The sequence below is a fragment of the Aulonocara stuartgranti genome, assembly GCF_965226115.1.
Source record: "Aulonocara stuartgranti genome assembly, chromosome: 17".
NCBI classification, from domain to species: Eukaryota; Metazoa; Chordata; class Actinopteri; order Cichliformes; family Cichlidae; genus Aulonocara; species Aulonocara stuartgranti.
Genome location: NC_138953.1, coordinates 4,564,722 through 4,582,160, shown reverse-complemented (window position 1 = coordinate 4,582,160; position 17,439 = coordinate 4,564,722). Strand labels below are relative to the sequence as shown.

The 17,439-nt window shown below is 39.1% G+C and overlaps 1 protein-coding gene across 8 annotated transcripts; it reads left to right on the top strand.

Moving 5' to 3' along the window:
• The first annotated feature begins 25 nt into the window (after positions 1-25).
• il15ra (interleukin 15 receptor subunit alpha) lies at positions 26-13,130 on the top strand. 8 transcript variants are annotated; one of them, XM_082510083.1, is made up of 8 exons: positions 26-231; positions 786-977; positions 3,530-3,586; positions 3,664-3,711; positions 6,498-6,578; positions 10,528-10,599; positions 11,199-11,283; positions 11,387-13,130. In XM_082510083.1, exons 1-8 carry the CDS (start codon positions 162-164, stop codon positions 11,448-11,450), a joined length of 669 nt encoding a protein of 222 aa, XP_082366209.1. In that variant the 5' UTR covers positions 26-161; the 3' UTR covers positions 11,451-13,130. The 8 variants fall into 8 exon arrangements, with proteins under 8 accessions (XP_082366209.1, XP_082366210.1, XP_082366211.1 ...); XM_082510084.1 differs by having other exon boundaries at positions 27-231; positions 10,531-10,599; XM_082510085.1 differs by lacking the exon at positions 3,664-3,711 and having other exon boundaries at positions 27-231.
• The last annotated feature ends 4,309 nt before the right edge of the window (positions 13,131-17,439 follow it).

The following is a 17,439-nucleotide window of genomic DNA, read 5'->3' as shown; positions in this document are numbered from 1 at the left end:
CCCTGTTGTTAAAATGGGCGGATCACACACAGCACAAGGGGAGTGTCATGATATAAAGCGAAAGTGTGAACGAAAAGAAATACCGCGGCGACAGCGACGATGGTCTTTACCGGCCTGGTTTTATTTAGTGAACATGTTTTAAGTCACTACCGAGGTGTCCGATGGCTCTGGTTTCACTGGCTTTCCCCGTCTGCGTTATGATAGTATGTTGGTCTCAATTATCCAGCAGCGGTAAGTGCAAACAAATTTCAACTCGACCGAGTACGCTCCAGAAAGTGCTTTAAACTGCGCATGCCGCAATTTGTTTTGTTTATAGTTTATCGCTTATTTAATCAGTGATTAAATTTGATCACCTTCAAAGACAAGTCGTTCAAATAGAAGGCATAAACTCGCACACGTCAGCGTTTTACGGTGAGATATGTCGGAGGGGGATAATTGCTTATTGAAGACATACCTGCGGCTTGATTTGTGTTTTGTTTATTTTTGGTAAATCATTGTTTCTCGCCGTCTCCGTATCGTAAATCTTCATAGTGAAACCTAAATGCTGAAAGTCGCAAGTGTGTATCGTTATGAATCCTGCTAAATTTTTGACTTAGAAGCGGGGTTGACCTGATGTGTATGTGATGGTGTAAAAGTTTTTATTGACGACATCAGGTTACCATTAGTACATTGCTAGAAGTTAGAATTATGGAACTTACGTACACCATTCGCCAAAAAAAATACTGGTTATTTATTTTTAATCGTATGGTTTTATTTTAAAAAAATTATCTTTATTATTTTTACAGATAACATCTGTCCATGTCCAGAAATTCCAAAGTTGAATTTAACAAACCTCCCACAACAAGGCTGCTTCAAAATAGATGACCGTTTTCGCTACAAATGTATGGATGGTTACCTGAGAAAAGCGGGAACCTCAACTTTAATCAAATGCATAAATCCTGGAGCACAGTGGAGCAAACCATCGCTGGTGTGTATACGTAAGTATTATTTGCTGGTACATTTCTTAACACCAAAGATGAAAACATCTCTCTATCCACACACATGTAAACCGGTACATTGTTACGAGGTCCCAAACACAGCTGAATGGTTCAAAGAGGCTTCTCTTCTCTTGAAGTTCCAAGCTGAGGTCATTTGGAAACAGCGGTACTGCGGCTTGTTGCTTTTCTTTTTCCCTTTTAGTTTAAAAAGTTCCACTTGGTTAACTTTCAAGTATTCACATTAGATTTGGCCTTGGGGGGGAGGATTACAAATCCAGTATCCATGAACCCATATTTGTTATAACTCTAGATTCTTGGATTACAGCTAATGGTTGCTAATAGTGCTGACAGTCTGAATTTTGAGTGCTCAGAAGTAGTAGTACTGGTATTATCATAACATGAATCCATTACCATTATCACTTTGAAAAATGGGAGCTGTTATGTTCAGTCATTACCCCAGGGGATGACTGAATTGCTAGGTAACCCTGAAAGTCTGCTCTTGGATGAATGGGTGGAGAGGGTTTATAGAAGGCCAGCCCCTACATGCGTTCCCTGGAGGAACTTAAAATATTAATACAGAGCATAGGCTGGTGCCTGGTATCTGTGGCACAACCGAAGGATGTCTGATTATCGGTGGATTATTTAGTCTTTGTCTGTCTCTGGCTGAATAAAAGTCACACTAGCCTCTGTTTACTGATAAAACCTCAACAGTACTGACAGCCCCGTGTGTCAAGATGGTTCGGTTCAAACCAGCCGACTAAACCATCCCACGCTCTGTAGTACACTGGCACGCCCTCCCTTCCGATTTATCAAATGTAGAGTCATACTAGAACTGTTGACGTCAGGTGTCTGGCTGGAAGTCTGAAATTTACAAGAGATAAGAGAATGCAATGGTTCCTTTTCGGGTGCAGTGGAAAGCCACCCACATGTGGTTTGTTTTTGTGTTGTCACAGCTGATAACTGAGCAGTTTCCTTTTTAGACTCTAGCTTGGCGCAAAGGTGACATTATCTACTGTAAAAGGAAATGAGTGAATATTTCGCATGCACCTGTTTCTACACACCACAAACATTTATTCACCTGCTAGGAAACAGATTTGATGAAAGATTGTCTATAGACTCAAAACATTGGATGGAAGGAGCACTTTTAAGGTTCCATGAAAGAAGGACATGAGAAAGGGAGAGCAGGGGAAGGACATTTAGTAATTTAGGGGATCCAGAGGATTAGTAAGGAGGAAGTGAGTGCAGTGGACTTTTTGAGACACTGTGTAACACAATTAGACAATGCTTAAGGAATGAAGAAGTGCACTGGTGCTGATATCTATTTTTACAAGAATGGCAGTGATGTGCAGTTATAGTGGGGATAAAATGTCACTTGCCCTGGGTCTTGTACCCAGACTTATGTTTTATGGGTTTGATTTTTTTTTTTTTAAATTCTGTTTATCATGCATGTGGAGATGAGTATCTGATGCTTTTCAGTCTCTATTTTTGCCTTTGGTTCTTTATTCTGTTTCTCCAGTTTTGTCTCATGGTCATCCTTCTGCAAGTATGCATGGCTGAGTCTTTGTCATTTCCAGTTTTTACTCTGTCTCTTGTGCTTTGTATTTGTTTTGACTTTCCTAGTTGCCTTCTTGCTGATTATACTCACAATGTGTACCACTCTTAGCCTCATTAGCTGTCCACGTTTCCTGCTGTCGTCCCACAAGGCTTTGTAGAAAGAGCACTATAGATACACTGTTTTCTTGGAGAGTGCTGATGGAGAAGTATATAAAAAGTAAAAAGAAGTTGTACTGTCTCTAATCTAGTGAAAGCATAAGGTTGGTGCTTCATGAGGAAGTCAGAAGTAGCAGAGGAAAAATCTGAGGGTGATGCAGCAACAAATGAGGTCATTGTCGAGATGGGGTTACATCAGGGACCAGCTCTTGGGTGCTTCTTGTTTGCTATGATAATGACGAGTGAGGTCAGACATGAGTCTGTGTGGACTAGAATGTTCACATCGCGATCTTTAGTGGGAGCAGGAAGCAGGTTTAAGAGAGCCTGGAGAAGTAAAGGAAGGAAAGTCAATAGAACCAAGACACGGTACATGTATGTAAATGAGAGGGAGATTGTTGGAAAGCTGAGTATGCAAAGAGGGAATGTAGATGCCTTTTTAAATGTCTATTGTCAACCATCCAAAACAACGAACATTGCGCAAGAGAGGAGAAGAAAATGCAGGCAAAGTGGAACAGATGGAGACCAGTATCGGGTTGATTTGTGACAGACAGATGTGCAGAGCAGTGCATCATGGGAATGCAGTGAAGTGAAGAACTTTAATGCAAAGTAAAAGGGATTTGACTGTCTACCTGTAGAACACCCTGGACATGGGGAATAGTTGGATCTTAGTCAAGTCTATAATACTTTCAGCCAGAATGCGGTGATAATAGATTTATAATCTATAATAGATCTCTGATCCATACAGTACTTTCTTTCTTTCTTTTTTTTCTTTTAAGCTTTCCCACTTTAATTTTTTTTTTTTTTTTTAAATGCATCTCTTGTATTTCTTTGTCATGTTTCAGCTGACCCAAGGATAACCACAACACAACCACCAAAAGCAACAAGTACAACAACAACAGGTAAGCGTCTGTCTAAGGAAAATGGTGTTTGCCATACTTTGCTGACATGTGTGCTTAATGATGGTTTGGTTTTGCAGAGAGTCACACTGATATTTCCTCTTACTCCGTCAGTACTTCCGCTATCAGTAAGTTCTCTATTTGCATGATTGTGACGATCAAAAACCGTGACCTATAACCACTACTAATAAACTAAAAGGAAACTAAATGTCTCAACGGTGTGACAGTAATACTAATATTAGAGCCATGTATAGTGTCTGTGTATATATTACTCATTTTACTTTTATCACCCATTTTTTACACCTTCTTATGGAACAAAAACAAACCCCAGTACCTGCAGCCATCAGGCTTCTTAATTCTCATACAAATGGCAGATGAACTAAGACACATGAATTTCCTTTTAGTTTAACCGTCTCGAGGCAGGCATTGCCGATTTGCAACAGTTAAAAACTAACAACCTGATTACCCCACATACATATTTTCTGAGGGTTGTGGGTTTTTTTTGTGTTTTTTTTTTTTTTTTTTTTTTTTTTTTTTTTTTTTTTTTAAAATATAACTCAGAAGTACCACTGCAGGACTTGGTTGTGCATTAGCAACAAAAAGTTAAATTTGAGCCTGAGAGGGTTAAGTTATTATTCTTATTGATATATTGCAGTGTTACAGGTTGGAATGTTCAAACTAGTAGATGTAACATGGGCTATTTAAGTGTACAGTGAGCAAATGGTCCTAAAAGACGACATTTGAACTGGGTAATTTGGGTGAAATGACTCTCAAAGTAATCCAGGAGGTGTTGCAGTGCAGCTACTATTAAAGGAAATGGTTTACTGTAGTGAAACCTCAAGTCCTACAGCAACACAAAAAGATTTGATCTGTAGCAAATCTGCTTTGAATGACATCAAGAAATTTAGTTTTATTTCTTTATTTATGATTTTTAGCATCATGGAAATGAAGCGCATCTGTTCTTGTCAAATCAAAATGTATCCAGTAACAGAAACTTCTGGTAGTGTTCCCATGGTTAGTTCCTTTAATCATTATAGTTCAACACAGCTCAGCTAAGCAACCAGACAATCTTGATATCATAATCACCGCTTCAAGAACTAACTTTTGCAAATTATGGGACTTGGTTTGGGCCCTTACTAACAGTAAAGTAAAAATGCCCCAGCTCCTATGAGTCATTCATTTCACAGCAGTTGTCATGCTCAGATTAACTGTAAATGATCAGTGGGGCAGTTTACATTTCTGCTGTGTACATCTGTGGCTGTGAACCCCCACCCCTCCCCTTATTTGTTATTTGCATATTTGTCATGCTTGCATGTTTCAGATCATCACACAAATCTAAGTGTTAGACAAACTTAAGCCTGGAAAGCCAGTTTTGTTTTTTGGTTGTTGTTGTTGTTGGGGTTTTTTTGTTTGGTTTTTTTTGTTTTTGTTTTTTTTTTTTTTTTCTTAATGATTTCTTAAATCATTGTCAGAGTGCACTTGAGCTTCATGGCATGAATTTCCTGGACATTCTCCTACAGGAGTTTCTGACTGAGAGAATAATTGTTTCAGTCAATTATGGCAAGTTGTTCAAATTCTGAAGAAGCAAAGTAGACAGGGATCATTGCACTACCATATGACTGTTGGTATGATGTTCTTTTCATGAAGTGCTTTGTTAGCTGTATTCCAGATGTAATGAAATCCAAACCTCAACCCTTTGTCTCATCAGTCCATTGACTATTTACTCAAACAAAAAAAACGTAAAGTTTTTTTTTTATTTTGTTTTTTTTAGTTTTTTACTTGTTGGTACTGAATCATGAACACTTACATTAACTGAGGCAAGTGTGGCCTGCATTTTCTTATTCTTTTTTTTTTTTTGTAAATGTTGGGGCTTTTTGTAGTTTTGTCTCCTGGATGAGCAGCCAGTGGGCTCTTGGGGGTAATTTTGGTAGGCTCACCACTCCATGATGGTTTCTTTAGGGTTGGCATGATGTGTTGCTTTTTGACATCTACTTCACTTTGTCAGACAGGATCTGCTTGAGTGATTTCTTTAACAGATATGACCGTAATCATGCCCAGGTGTGTTTAGTGAAATTTAACTCAAGCTTTCCAAAAAATGTGGTTAGTCATAGGTAACTTGTTTAGTCATTCATGACTAAGTGATAGTCATGAATGAGTGAGGAAAATTCATCTGGGAGCAACAAATACAACTCCAGCTCCTCTTAACATTTTGTTTAACAAAATGTTAATTTCCATTACTAGGGGCGATTGTGGCTCAAGAGTTGGGAGTTCGCCTTGTAATTGGAAGGTTGCCGGTTCGAGCCCCAGCTTGGACAGTCTCGGTCGTTGTCCTTGGGCAAGACACTTCACCCGTTGCCTACTGGTGGTGGTCAGAGGGCCCGGTGGCGCCAGTGTCCGGCAGCCTCGCCTCTGTCAGTGCACCCCAGGGTGGCTGTGGCTACAATGTATGCTGCCATCACCAGTGTGTGAATGTGTGTGTGAATGGGTGGATGACTGATTGTGTAAAGCGCTTTGGGGTCCTTAGGGACTAGTAAAAGCGCTATATAAATACAGGCCATTTACTAATATTAAATGGTGGCTGGGGAGAGGGAGGTCTGGGCTTCTTTGCGTGGGCTGCTGCCCCTGCAACCTGCAGGGGCAGTGGAAGAAAATGGACTGATAGATAACATTAAATCCTGCATGTATTTTTCAGCTATTGTAATATACGTGGCATGTTGAAGCTAACTAATGTAAAATCAAACGCAGTATAACACTCCATGCATGCTTGAAGATAGTTATGGGGTTTTAGTTTGGGATAATGGAACAAACGCATGTTTCATAACAGAGGGATAATTCGTGCTACAACTAATCTTAGCAGTGAGAGATGTGGTCAGGGTTTTTATAGTATTAATAGAGGTGGGTTTTTTCTTCTCAGCAACAGCTTCTACTGCCCAGATGATGCAGAATTCAAGCACAGTGCTTGAACAAGGAACCAGTACACAGACAACCACCCACGGTAAAGAACTTAAATTCATACGTACTTTCTCAGTTAGCTTCTGCTGAGCTGTTGCTTTCAAGTGTGCCAGGTGAAATGTTGCTACTGGCGCCCAAAGTCATGATTAACCTCATCCACCAGACTGCTTATAGGGACTCTTGTGTTCAGTGGCTCTGTCTCATACTTGCTGTCAAACATGGTGGTGCAGAGAGGTGATGATTTGGGCTTGTTTCCTAGTGATTTAGTTGACCATGAGCCCCACTATATACTAAAGTATTCTACAGTCAAATATGAGGCCATTTGTCTCACAGCTCTGTTCACATGGAGTCAGGGCAGTGATCCCAGGCATAGCTGCTGAGGTCTGCAATGACCCAGACCTCAGCCTGACTGAAAGGCTGTGGCACAACTTGAGAATACTATGAATAAACAAATGGTTGCAAACCCGAATGAAATAAAGCAACATTGTAAAGAAGAGTGGGGCAAACTTCCTCCTCAAGGATGCGAGTCTGATTGTTTCAAGTTATTGCTGCTAAAGATGGTTCTACAAGCTACTAAATTATGGGGTTTATTTGGTCTTTCCCCACTGTACTCTCCTTCAAGCCTTTTGACACCTTTATCACTAAAATGGGCACCCTCTACAATATAAATATATTTTTGTCATTTAATCAGCTCTGCTTGAGACCAAGAGGGACATGAGAAGGGACCGTTCAGATATGAGATGCTTTTCTAGCACCTAATGGCTCACCAGACGTTGAATGTAAAACAAACTGCTTCTGAGCCAGAAGTAGCCCTTCAGAATCTAATCTGCTTTGTTTTATCTGTGACCACATGATGTCAAAGTAAGATGGTTACGCCAAGGAACTGTACTGGTTCTTGAAGTGTGTGTGTGTGTGTGTGTGTGGTCATTCTAAATTGCCCATATATGTGAATCTGTGTGCGAATGGTTGTTTGCCTCTGTGCCTAAGTGGAAGAGAATGGATAGGCTTCAAATTACACTTACTTACTGCACAATTATTCTAACCTGTCAGTGCCTGCAGTGCTTAATTAGAAGACTTCTGAGGGCATGTGCTTTTCTTTAACTGCTTCAGTGGGTTTTTTTTTTTTTATAAGACTGAAGGAAATTCAAAAAGATTAATTTGTAATCCAACCTTAGAGATTTCCCTCAGCGGTGGAACGTTGTGTTGAATGAATAATTCTGTGGAGTGTGCACCACACATCATATTACAAGACCACCAGTGTCCATGGAAGGTCTGGCACGAGGAATTTCATTCCAAGTTGTCATAACAATGAGGTGTGTGTGTGTGTGTGTGTGTGTGTGAGAGAGAGTCAAACTGTGCACACTTATAGGACCGTCATCATATATAAACATCCTGTAGTCTTCACTGCCTAAACCCTCAATTTGTAAGTATGAATAATACAGGCCAGTAATCAAACACAAACGTTGTGTGATCTTGAAGATACAAACTGGACGCTTTAGTAATCCATGCAGTGTGGACATGTTTCGTTAGAACTACTGAAAGCTAACGAAATCTGTCTGACTCAAAGTGTCAATGTGGTTAAAAAAATGTGGTAAAATCTGGCGTCTTCAATGCTACGCTTGCCACATTGCTGCTAAAATTTCAATAGAAACTGTTGACAAATTTCTTTGAAACCACTTTTAGTAATTCGGTCACCTATAGAAAGAAATCAGCTGTTCAATTCAATTTTATTTATATAGCGCCAAATCACAACATAAGTCGCCTCAAGGTGCTTCATAGATGCAGAGAAAAACCCAACAATCATATGACCCCCCTATGAGCAGCACTTTGGTAACAGTGGGAAGGAAGGTTCCAAGCCACCAAGTCCAGATTATGTAAATGGACTGGTTCTTATATAGCGCTTTTCTACTCATCTGAGCACTCAATGCGCTTTACACAACTTGTGCGTTCACACAAGCACATTTTTTTTCTAAGTGCTTTATAGCTAACACACACACACACACACTCTCATACTCCGATGGATGCATCGGAGAGCAATTTGGGGTTAGTATCTTGCCCAAGGATAGGTGAAAGCAGATGGGTTTAGGCACTCGCAGCTATGCAAGGAATTGGTTAAAATCTCAAATTTAAAAAAAATTGTCTTGTAGCAGAAACTACTTTCTACATTAGTGACATAAGGGACGTCTAGGGATGGGCACTTAATGGACTGTACTGTAAATATGATGTGAAAAGGGAACTGAAGTAGTTTTTGAGGTTTTACATCAACATCTTTAAGAGAATCTACAATGTTGTGATACACAATCATTAGCATCAACAGCACACGTTTGTTTTTATGGTTGGGTGTTGAATAGCACAGTGCTGTTCAAAAGGTTGTTAGCCTTTAGAACTCTGGGTCTTCCTTCCCTGTCATGCTAAAGCCAGGACACGGCACACAAAGTCTGAAACCCAGATCTGTTTCATAACAAACAGCAGCTATATACAGGTCAAACCTCAAAAGCAGTTCCAGTTGAACCTTAACCACAAATGGTGACAGGTGAAAGAGAGCTGTACACTGGAAAGAGTAACTGGTTAAATGGGTGCAGGCCGTGTAACTAAACTCTAAGCAAACAGCAGGTCGGGGGAGAAAAAGATTGTGCATCTCTAGTTGCTGTCCTTCCAAAGGAAAGGTTTTATGAAAATAATTTAGGAGGAACTGAAACCGAAACTGGGCAGGTGCCATCTAAGGTTTTAATACCAAGGTCAAAGTCTTAGGCAGAGGTGAATCAGCCTTTCTCTGCACTTGAAACTGGATTTTAAAAAGGGAATTGTACAATACCTGGGCTGCAGGACTCTGATGCCCTCAGCATATAAAATCATGTAATGGATGATATTTTTGCTAATGCTGGTTCACAGGATATTATCAAAGTGCTTGAGAAATAAGTCTGGGCTTCTGAAGCCATCTTTGAAACTTCTCTGGGCTATATAAAGACGATATCTAAATGAATTTCAATATTTATTTATTTTTTGTGATCACAGGCTCAAGTTTCAAAACTAGGGCTTCATTAACATAAAAAGTAAAAAAAATCATACTTTGACATAAATGTGTGTGGGTTGGTTTTTTTTGTTTGTTTGTTTTTTAAAGCAGTACAGATATCATTACCAAAACAACAGCTGAAGCTGCTAATGTGCCGTCTCTTCCATTGAGTCCAGACAGCTGTCATTGCAGTATTTATATAAGCAGTTATTTAAAGGGGACCTATACTATTCTTTATCGTAAATGCTGTAACACTAGTTAATTATCATATTAAACACAATTTCTGAGAGCTAATAGTTCGATTGCTGTTCAAGTACTAAGACTCTTTGCAAAAAGCCAAACAAAAAGGACAACAAAAATCATTTGACTTTGAAATGGTGACACAGCTATTTACATGTAACCATTTACTCTGTTAAAAATGTATGAAGAAATACTAGTGTTAAGTGAGGCTTTCTAAAGGAAAAACACTGTTGCATTGGGAGCTCCCCCTGCTGGGCAGATGCAGTAACTGTCCACACCTGAATCTGCAGATTACCAAAAGAATGAAACTCAGGAGAATCAATTGTGATGAACCAAGGATCGTTTGTTTGAGAAATGTCAGCAGACTTTCAAAGAGTTATCAAAGTCAAGACATATATTGAACTGGTTAGCTGTTACAGAAGGATGTGTATGTTTGGATTTCAGCTGATAAGCCTGTGAAATAAAGCATAGGTTATATAAGCCATAAATGCAATGGGGTTTGTTTGTGTTTGTTTTGTGTTTTTATTAAAACACAAGCACTGCCACCCAACCTTACCCCACCTTGTGGTAATTTACTAAGTGGTACATAAAGCATAACCTTTTGATATCTGCTTTTCCCCCAGCATTTCACAAAGCCGCATGTACATGCATAAGAAACTTTTCAGGCATGACACTGATTACGTCTTTTTACCTTTACAATTGCACTAATTTGTATAAATTTTATTTTGTACTGGAAAAGCAGAACCTGTGATGGAGACAACAGGACAGACTGACACAATAAAGAACGCCACTCATTCTGCGCTTGAAATTGGTAAGCTTCAACGGCGTTATTATTTCTTATCTGAGATCTCATTTAATACACTGATCAGCCATAACATATTTTAGAACCACTAGCAGGTGGTGTGAATAACACTGATTATCTCTTCATCATTGCACTTGTTATGTGGCATATATTAGTGAGCAAGTAGGAACATCAAGCATCTGTGGGATGTGTGGATCAAACTTTAATCCACGCAGGCCCCACTGTGATACACCCAAAGGAAGTCTAGTAAAGTAAGGACTGCTTTGGTAGCAAAAGGAAGCAGGTGGTCATAATGGTCTGCGAGTGTCTGTGTATTATTTGTAAGTCAGTGATGCAACTTCTCGATGGACAAGCAGGGAGTCCCTTGAGGCTAAACGCTGTTTGTGAAGCAAGACGTTTTAGAAATGCTGAAGGCCACAGAGCAGACTCGCAGTGTGGATTCCCTCATTGATGTTTAGGACGGTACATTCTCTGAGATTGTTTGAAAACACTTAACTCACAAAGCAGACTTGGAATTGTTGTATTTAATGAGATGCAGTCATGTTATACCTCTTTTCAGTGAAGAAACTGAATCAGAGCACATTAAGGATTTTCTCTCCCATTTGCAGACGCTGCAACAACCACAGCGGCAACAGTCATCACTGTTTTACTGGTGACTCTTTGTACTGCAGGGATAGTCTTACTGTATCAAAGGTAAAAACAAAATGACTTTTTTGGATTGTCTTTCTATATACTCATTGTTTTGCAGTTGGCTGGTTTTAATCCATTTCAATCCTGATTGTCCTTTTTGTCTCAGGAGGCGAAGAGAGCACACCCCAGTGAACCAAGACCCAGAGGAGCTGTGCACACTGAATGCATGAGTCCTCGCCCACCTGCAGTGGACCAGTAAAAGACACTGACTTTGTTGCGGTTGCAGAGAGCTGCAGCAGTGTTTTACCAAAAGCAACATCCCACTACAGTGAAGAATAGACTCTTACCTCCACGTAGGACTGGTTGTCATCAGTGCCTGATAACCCATTTGAACTTCTGTGGACGTCATCCCAAAGAATCACAGCCATGTTAATATGGCAGTGCAAGAGGCTCAATCTGTAACTTTCATCTTAACAGCTTTCTAGCTTCACATTACCAAAAAACAACTCTATAGGAACTTTATCGTTCACATCCCTCTGGGTCAACCATTGCTATGGTGCTATGGTGGGAAATGTTTGATTTCTATTTCTTTTATTTATTATTCAGATCTCATGAAAATACTAAAACTGATAATGAGTTACTCAGACTAAATGTTGTCTCTAGCCAGGCATTGATGCAATGTATTGCTTTGTCACAGAGATTAACTGTGTTAATACTTTCCTATCTTCAGTATCAATCAGGCTAGATGGACACAAGCAGACCAAATTATTTGTTCAATTTTCTGCAGAGTATTATTTCGGCCAGTAACAACATGTCTTTTGGAGCTGCTACGCTTTCTGCTCAAACATTCAGTAATTTGTGTGGGTCCTTATTTATACCTGGCTTTTAGCCCCTTAGAGAAACGATCACTGGCCACTTTGTTAGCTATGCCTGTTTGTTAAGTCAGGCAAGTCTGATTTGTCTGACCGAAGTACATCAAGTTTTACTTGGGTATGGAGATTGATCTTAAAGGAGAAGCTAAATTATTTATTACATGTTACTGTGAATGGAAAAAGGAAATGCAGTAAGATATGAACTACAGTAGGGAGATCACATTTTGCCTTTTTTTTTTTTTTTTTTAGATATATATATATATATATATCTATCTCATACACACACACACCCATACATACTCTGTTTTTAAATTCTGCATTGATGAATCATGTAATCAAGGCTTTTAATTGTTTAATAAAGTATTTATTGATGGATTAGTAGTGGTATTCTCTGGTAACATATCAAATATTTTATCAACATAGAAGTAATTATAAAGTCATTAGAAAGTGATTTACAGCTTTATTTCATGGACTGACTTTCCTGGTCTTCCATATACTGTGCTTACCCTCCTTGTGAAGGGCGTTCATGAGCATCATGTGGTAGTCAATGCAGTCTTCCCTTGTGTAGATAAGCTACACAAGGGAAGACTGCAGTGCCCACTGGACCTTGTTGAGCAGTGGTTGCTTGTACTTGAAGTATAATCCTCGGACTAGTTTATTGTTGAAAAGTAATTTACATACTGCAATATTCTAATATTTCAAGTATTTTATTTTCTGGGCTGTTTTTGGTTTGGTTTTGGGGTTTGGTTTTTTTTTTTGTGTGCACAGACGCCACTGTGCACACACTGCTGCAGTTAGCATATTATCATATCATGCATAAAAAGCGCAAGGTCACAAATGTAAGACTTTGCATCAGCATTAAAACAAACTGTGTGAACTGACACAATCCTCTCAAGTTTTGATCAAATGTATGCATTCTAGAACTAAATATATGACCAAAGTGCATGAGATATTCTTCTGTGCCAGACAATCACTGATGAAGGCAACAAGCTGAAACGCGTTAGTCAATTATTAAAGTTGTTCATCTTCCCTTAAGTATTGCTGGAGTTCCTGCATTGTGAATTCTTTCATCCTCTCCATGCACCTTGGAAGTAGGTGAAGTTGTGCCAGAAATTTTTGCAATCATTGTCTATTTCCCAGAATGCTCCAAATTGCAATACCGCATTCTTTCAAGAGCAGTAATTTTCTGCTTCGCTGTTGCTGACAGTTTATTTTTACCTGCTCAGTTGGCGTTACAGCCAAAATGAATGACTAACCGCATCCTTTCCAACGTGCTTATGAACTCACCTCTTCGTCCTCTTCAAGACCAAGAGAAGATAACTGGAACATTCATCATCAGATGACCTTTCAGAGCTTAACCACCATATCGAGGACAGATAAACATGGGTAGTTAAGGAAGTCATCAAAGCAGTTTAACAAAACACTGACAATTAACAGTTAGTAGCATCCAGAAATAATTCATCTTTCTGCCTTAAAAGCACCACAGATGAAACACAAACACCTATAAAAGGAATTTCAAGGGCATCCCATAGGCCAAATATGCCCTGCTAATGAGTCTAAGCTATGAATGGTGTGTATTCTTTAGAAAAGCAGTGTGAAGTCAAAGTGAAGCCTCACCTTGAGCTAGCTAGCTGAGCTATATCTTGTTTTTAGATTTTAGCTCTTAAGTCTCTAAAGAAAGGCATGTATCTGAGGTTTCACATGCTTATCTAACACACTGCTCTAATAACAGAGTTAACACTGCCACAGAGCCTTGCTGCTAATTTGTGGTCATTTACTGACACCATAGACTGTGGGGGATTTTCCGGCAGAAAACGAGATAGTGAGAAGAACATCTGTGCACTCCAGTGTGATCTAAATGGTCAAAGTCTTTCTTGTAACTCAATCTTGGCCGCAGTGCTTTACCAAAGGTAAAGACGAACTTATTTTCACTTTGATCTTAATCTCTTCATCATTATTGTTTATTCTTGTTTGCCACATTTCTAAGTATCGTGAGTTTTAGTTCCTCGTTTATCAGTTTACGGTTATTTTCATGAATATTCTGCGTTAAGCTTATTTTGTACAGTCTGTTGTTGTTGTTTTCTTATTCTTTCCATTAGTTTTCTCTGTGACAGGTTTGCATGTTTCAGTCTGTCATCCCTGATTTGTTCACATTGTGTTCCCCAGCCTCATCACATTTTGTATTTATTTTCTCTCTCTCTCCCTTGTCCTTTGTTGAGTTGCCCAACATACTTGTGTGCCTTCATAGTGTTTCCGCTCCTTGAGTTAGCTGTATATGTATTACTTGTGGCTTCTGGTTATTTGTTTCCCCTAGCGTTCCTTCCTGCTTTCGGACCATGTAAGCCTTTGCACTATTTAGCATTAAATACCCCCCCCTCCCTGATTTTTTTTAGACTAGGACACGCTGCAGGCACAGCTCAGAATCCCACTGAGTTTCATTATAGTCTTTGATGTTTACGCTGAAGCACTTGAAAGATTCACAAAGCCATCATGTCTGATAAAATGCCATATTATATGTGTTATTTTCTGTGGAGAAAATGAGAATGAGAGGAGTACGTGGGTAGAAATTGATGTTCAGTATTTTCTCTTATTAGCAGGACCTTCTAAAGCAGCAACGCTGGCATCCATCTCTGTCATTGTTTTACTGGTGATTCTCTGCTCTTTGGGCATCATCGCCTTAATGTATCAAAGGTATAAGAAAATGTTTGGATAACAGCGAGCTTGCATGAATTTTGTCATGCACCCATCACGTTACAGTTAATTGTTTTTTAATCAATCTCATTGCCATTTCTCCCTTTTGTAACTCAGGAAGTCAAAAAAGCACATCCCAGTGCAGACGCCAGATGAAGTAAAACCCATGAATCCTGGCCCATCTGAAGTGGACTCGTAGATACTGTAGTACCCTGTGGCTTTCCCACTGACTCTTACCCTCACATAGAACTGGACTCTGGTCAGATGGTGTTTGTCACAGCCTAATAACTTCCAACAACACCATTCCCAAATCATCAGGGCTATCTTGCTATTATTTTAGTTGTTTATATAGCCTAAGAAGCTTAATAAAAAATAAATAAATAAAAAAAGACTACTCAGTTGTTTCTGTCCTAGCAGCAGTTTGCTTCTTTTATGTAATAAAAATAAACATAATTAACTCTGTTAAGGCATAATTTTTCTTTTTTTCTTCTTCTTCTGTTTCAACTTATAGTGAAGTTGTTTTACTTAATTCAGCCGCTAAATTGGAGCATTCTTACTTGAGAATGATTAAGTGGTGTTTTAGTGTTTTATCTTCACTACCACCTTGTTAAAGGTACTTCATTCAATTGTTTTTACAAACTAAACTTTCCAGTGTCAGATTAAAATCCCAGAGTTTTAGTAAACAGCATCACTTCAGTTGTTATTGTAGTGTGTATTGTGATACATGGAATTAGTAAAGGAGAGAAAGAGTATGAAGATCTTCATCCTGGCAGAGATGAAGACAATCAGATATTCAAGAAAAGGAGATCTGCTAGAAGGACAGCTGTATGGGTATACAGAGGTGTTAAACCACCAAGAGAGAACTGAAAAAGGATTTTTGAAATCAGTGACATTTTGACAGTAATGAATTCAAAAGCATGGGCCTTCTTCACAGTGTGTATGCACAAAACTATGCAAGAAGGAAATTGTCAGTATTTAATTACCTGGGTTTGTTTATGCTCTGCAAACAGACTTGGAATGGGGCCAGAATCCTCTCACTCATGATGAAATAAAGTAAAAACTGTTTTGTTTTCGAAAACCATTGTTGTCGTGTCTTATGCACAGAAATTCTCCCTTTTTGTTTGTTTGTTTTAGCCGTTAATGCTGCTGTCTTAAAACATTGTTCTCCACAATACACCTCGAGCTAAATATATTTCTGTTTCCACCCATTTAACTGGCACGCCCAATGCTTTAGAGCATAGGTGGGGAAACTCCAGGCCTCAAGGGCTGGTATCCTGTAGGTTTTAGATGTGTCCTTGATCCAGCACAGCTGATTTAAATGGCTAAATGACCTCCTCAACATGTCTTGAAGTTCTCCAGAGGCCTGGTAATCAACTAATCATGTGATTGAGGTGTGTTGACCCAGGGTGATATCTAAGACCTGCAGGACACCGGCCCTCAAAGCCTGGAGTTGCCCAGCCCTGCTTAAGAATAATTCTGAATGAACAATGAACCGTGGTAAGAAATTGTTCGATGCGCACGTTGCAATGCGTAATTCTGCCTGTGAACCCAGCTGATACCTTAGTTCAATCCAGCTTACGTTTTATGTCAACCTTTCGCTTTACATGAATAGGCTACAAGCCCCTTTATCTTTACATCTTTATCTTTACAAGCCCCTTTATATTTATCTTCTGTCCCGTGTAGAGGACACTAGGTCTTCCTTGATAACAGAATGATGTGATATGATTATGCTGTTTTGATTTTTGTGTGGATTTCTTTTTAAATGTATTTTCATTTCATGAGCACTACAACAGTTAGATGAACACATCTGAATGCTGAAACGTTTTTTAAGCAAATAACTTCCCATAGTGAAGCCTTTTGATTCAAAAAAGAAGTTGAGAGCTCAGAGGGAGACATCCTAGCGTCAGAGTAGCCTGGGGGAAAGTGGCTGAAGTGTATTATGGATAGTAAGAATTATTTAAGCTGGAATTTGAAGTTGTGGGAACAAAAACATCAGGTCAGACTTCTCCAAAGGCAGCTGTCCATCCCCTGAATTTCCTCAAAGCAGTTTAAATGGGGATCCAAAAGATGCTTGCTTCCAAACTGGGAGCGCTTTTAGCCTCACGTGTATAGAAGATAATGCGAGGAGAGCAGGGATCTCAAGTCTCAGATGCAAGGAAAGTAAAGGCGGTCCAAAATGGACCAAGTACCTGCTCCAGTGTATACATAAGCCTTATTTATTTATAGTCACAAGATCAAAAATATCCAGATTCTGGTTAGCAAGAAAAACGACCTTAATGACTATGAACGAACATATTTCCACACTATTTATTCTCAAGCTAGTTAAACACTAGATGGGCCTTGGATTTATAACCCTTGATTTATAAGTAGCCCAGGAGAGGTGCTATGGCATCTATTAGAGAAAATATTTTTGTCCCCTCCAAATAATTAATATGTATCAACATTACCAAAACTAAAACTTAAATGAAAATGTATCTAACCACAGTCTGTGGTTAGATACAAAAAAGTTTGTTTAAAGAGACCACAGAAGATGGTAGATGCACATTTATTAAACAGTAGCTATATCACAGTTCACACGTCTTTGTCTATGGGAATAACTAATAGCCTTGAATAGAATAGGTAATAGTCATATTGGGGGACCCTCTATCTTAAGCTT

Bases quoted from the DNA above. Each gene is read 5' to 3' on its own strand.
- il15ra (XM_082510083.1), top strand. From the start codon at position 162: ATGGCTCTGGTTTCACTGGCTTTCCCCGTCTGCGTTATGATAGTATGT. The intron at 3,587-3,663 runs GTAAGCGTCTGT...TTGGTTTTGCAG, and splicing joins AACAAGTACAACAACAACAG to AGAGTCACACTGATATTTCC. The intron at 3,712-6,497 runs GTAAGTTCTCTA...TTTTCTTCTCAG, and splicing joins CGTCAGTACTTCCGCTATCA to CAACAGCTTCTACTGCCCAG.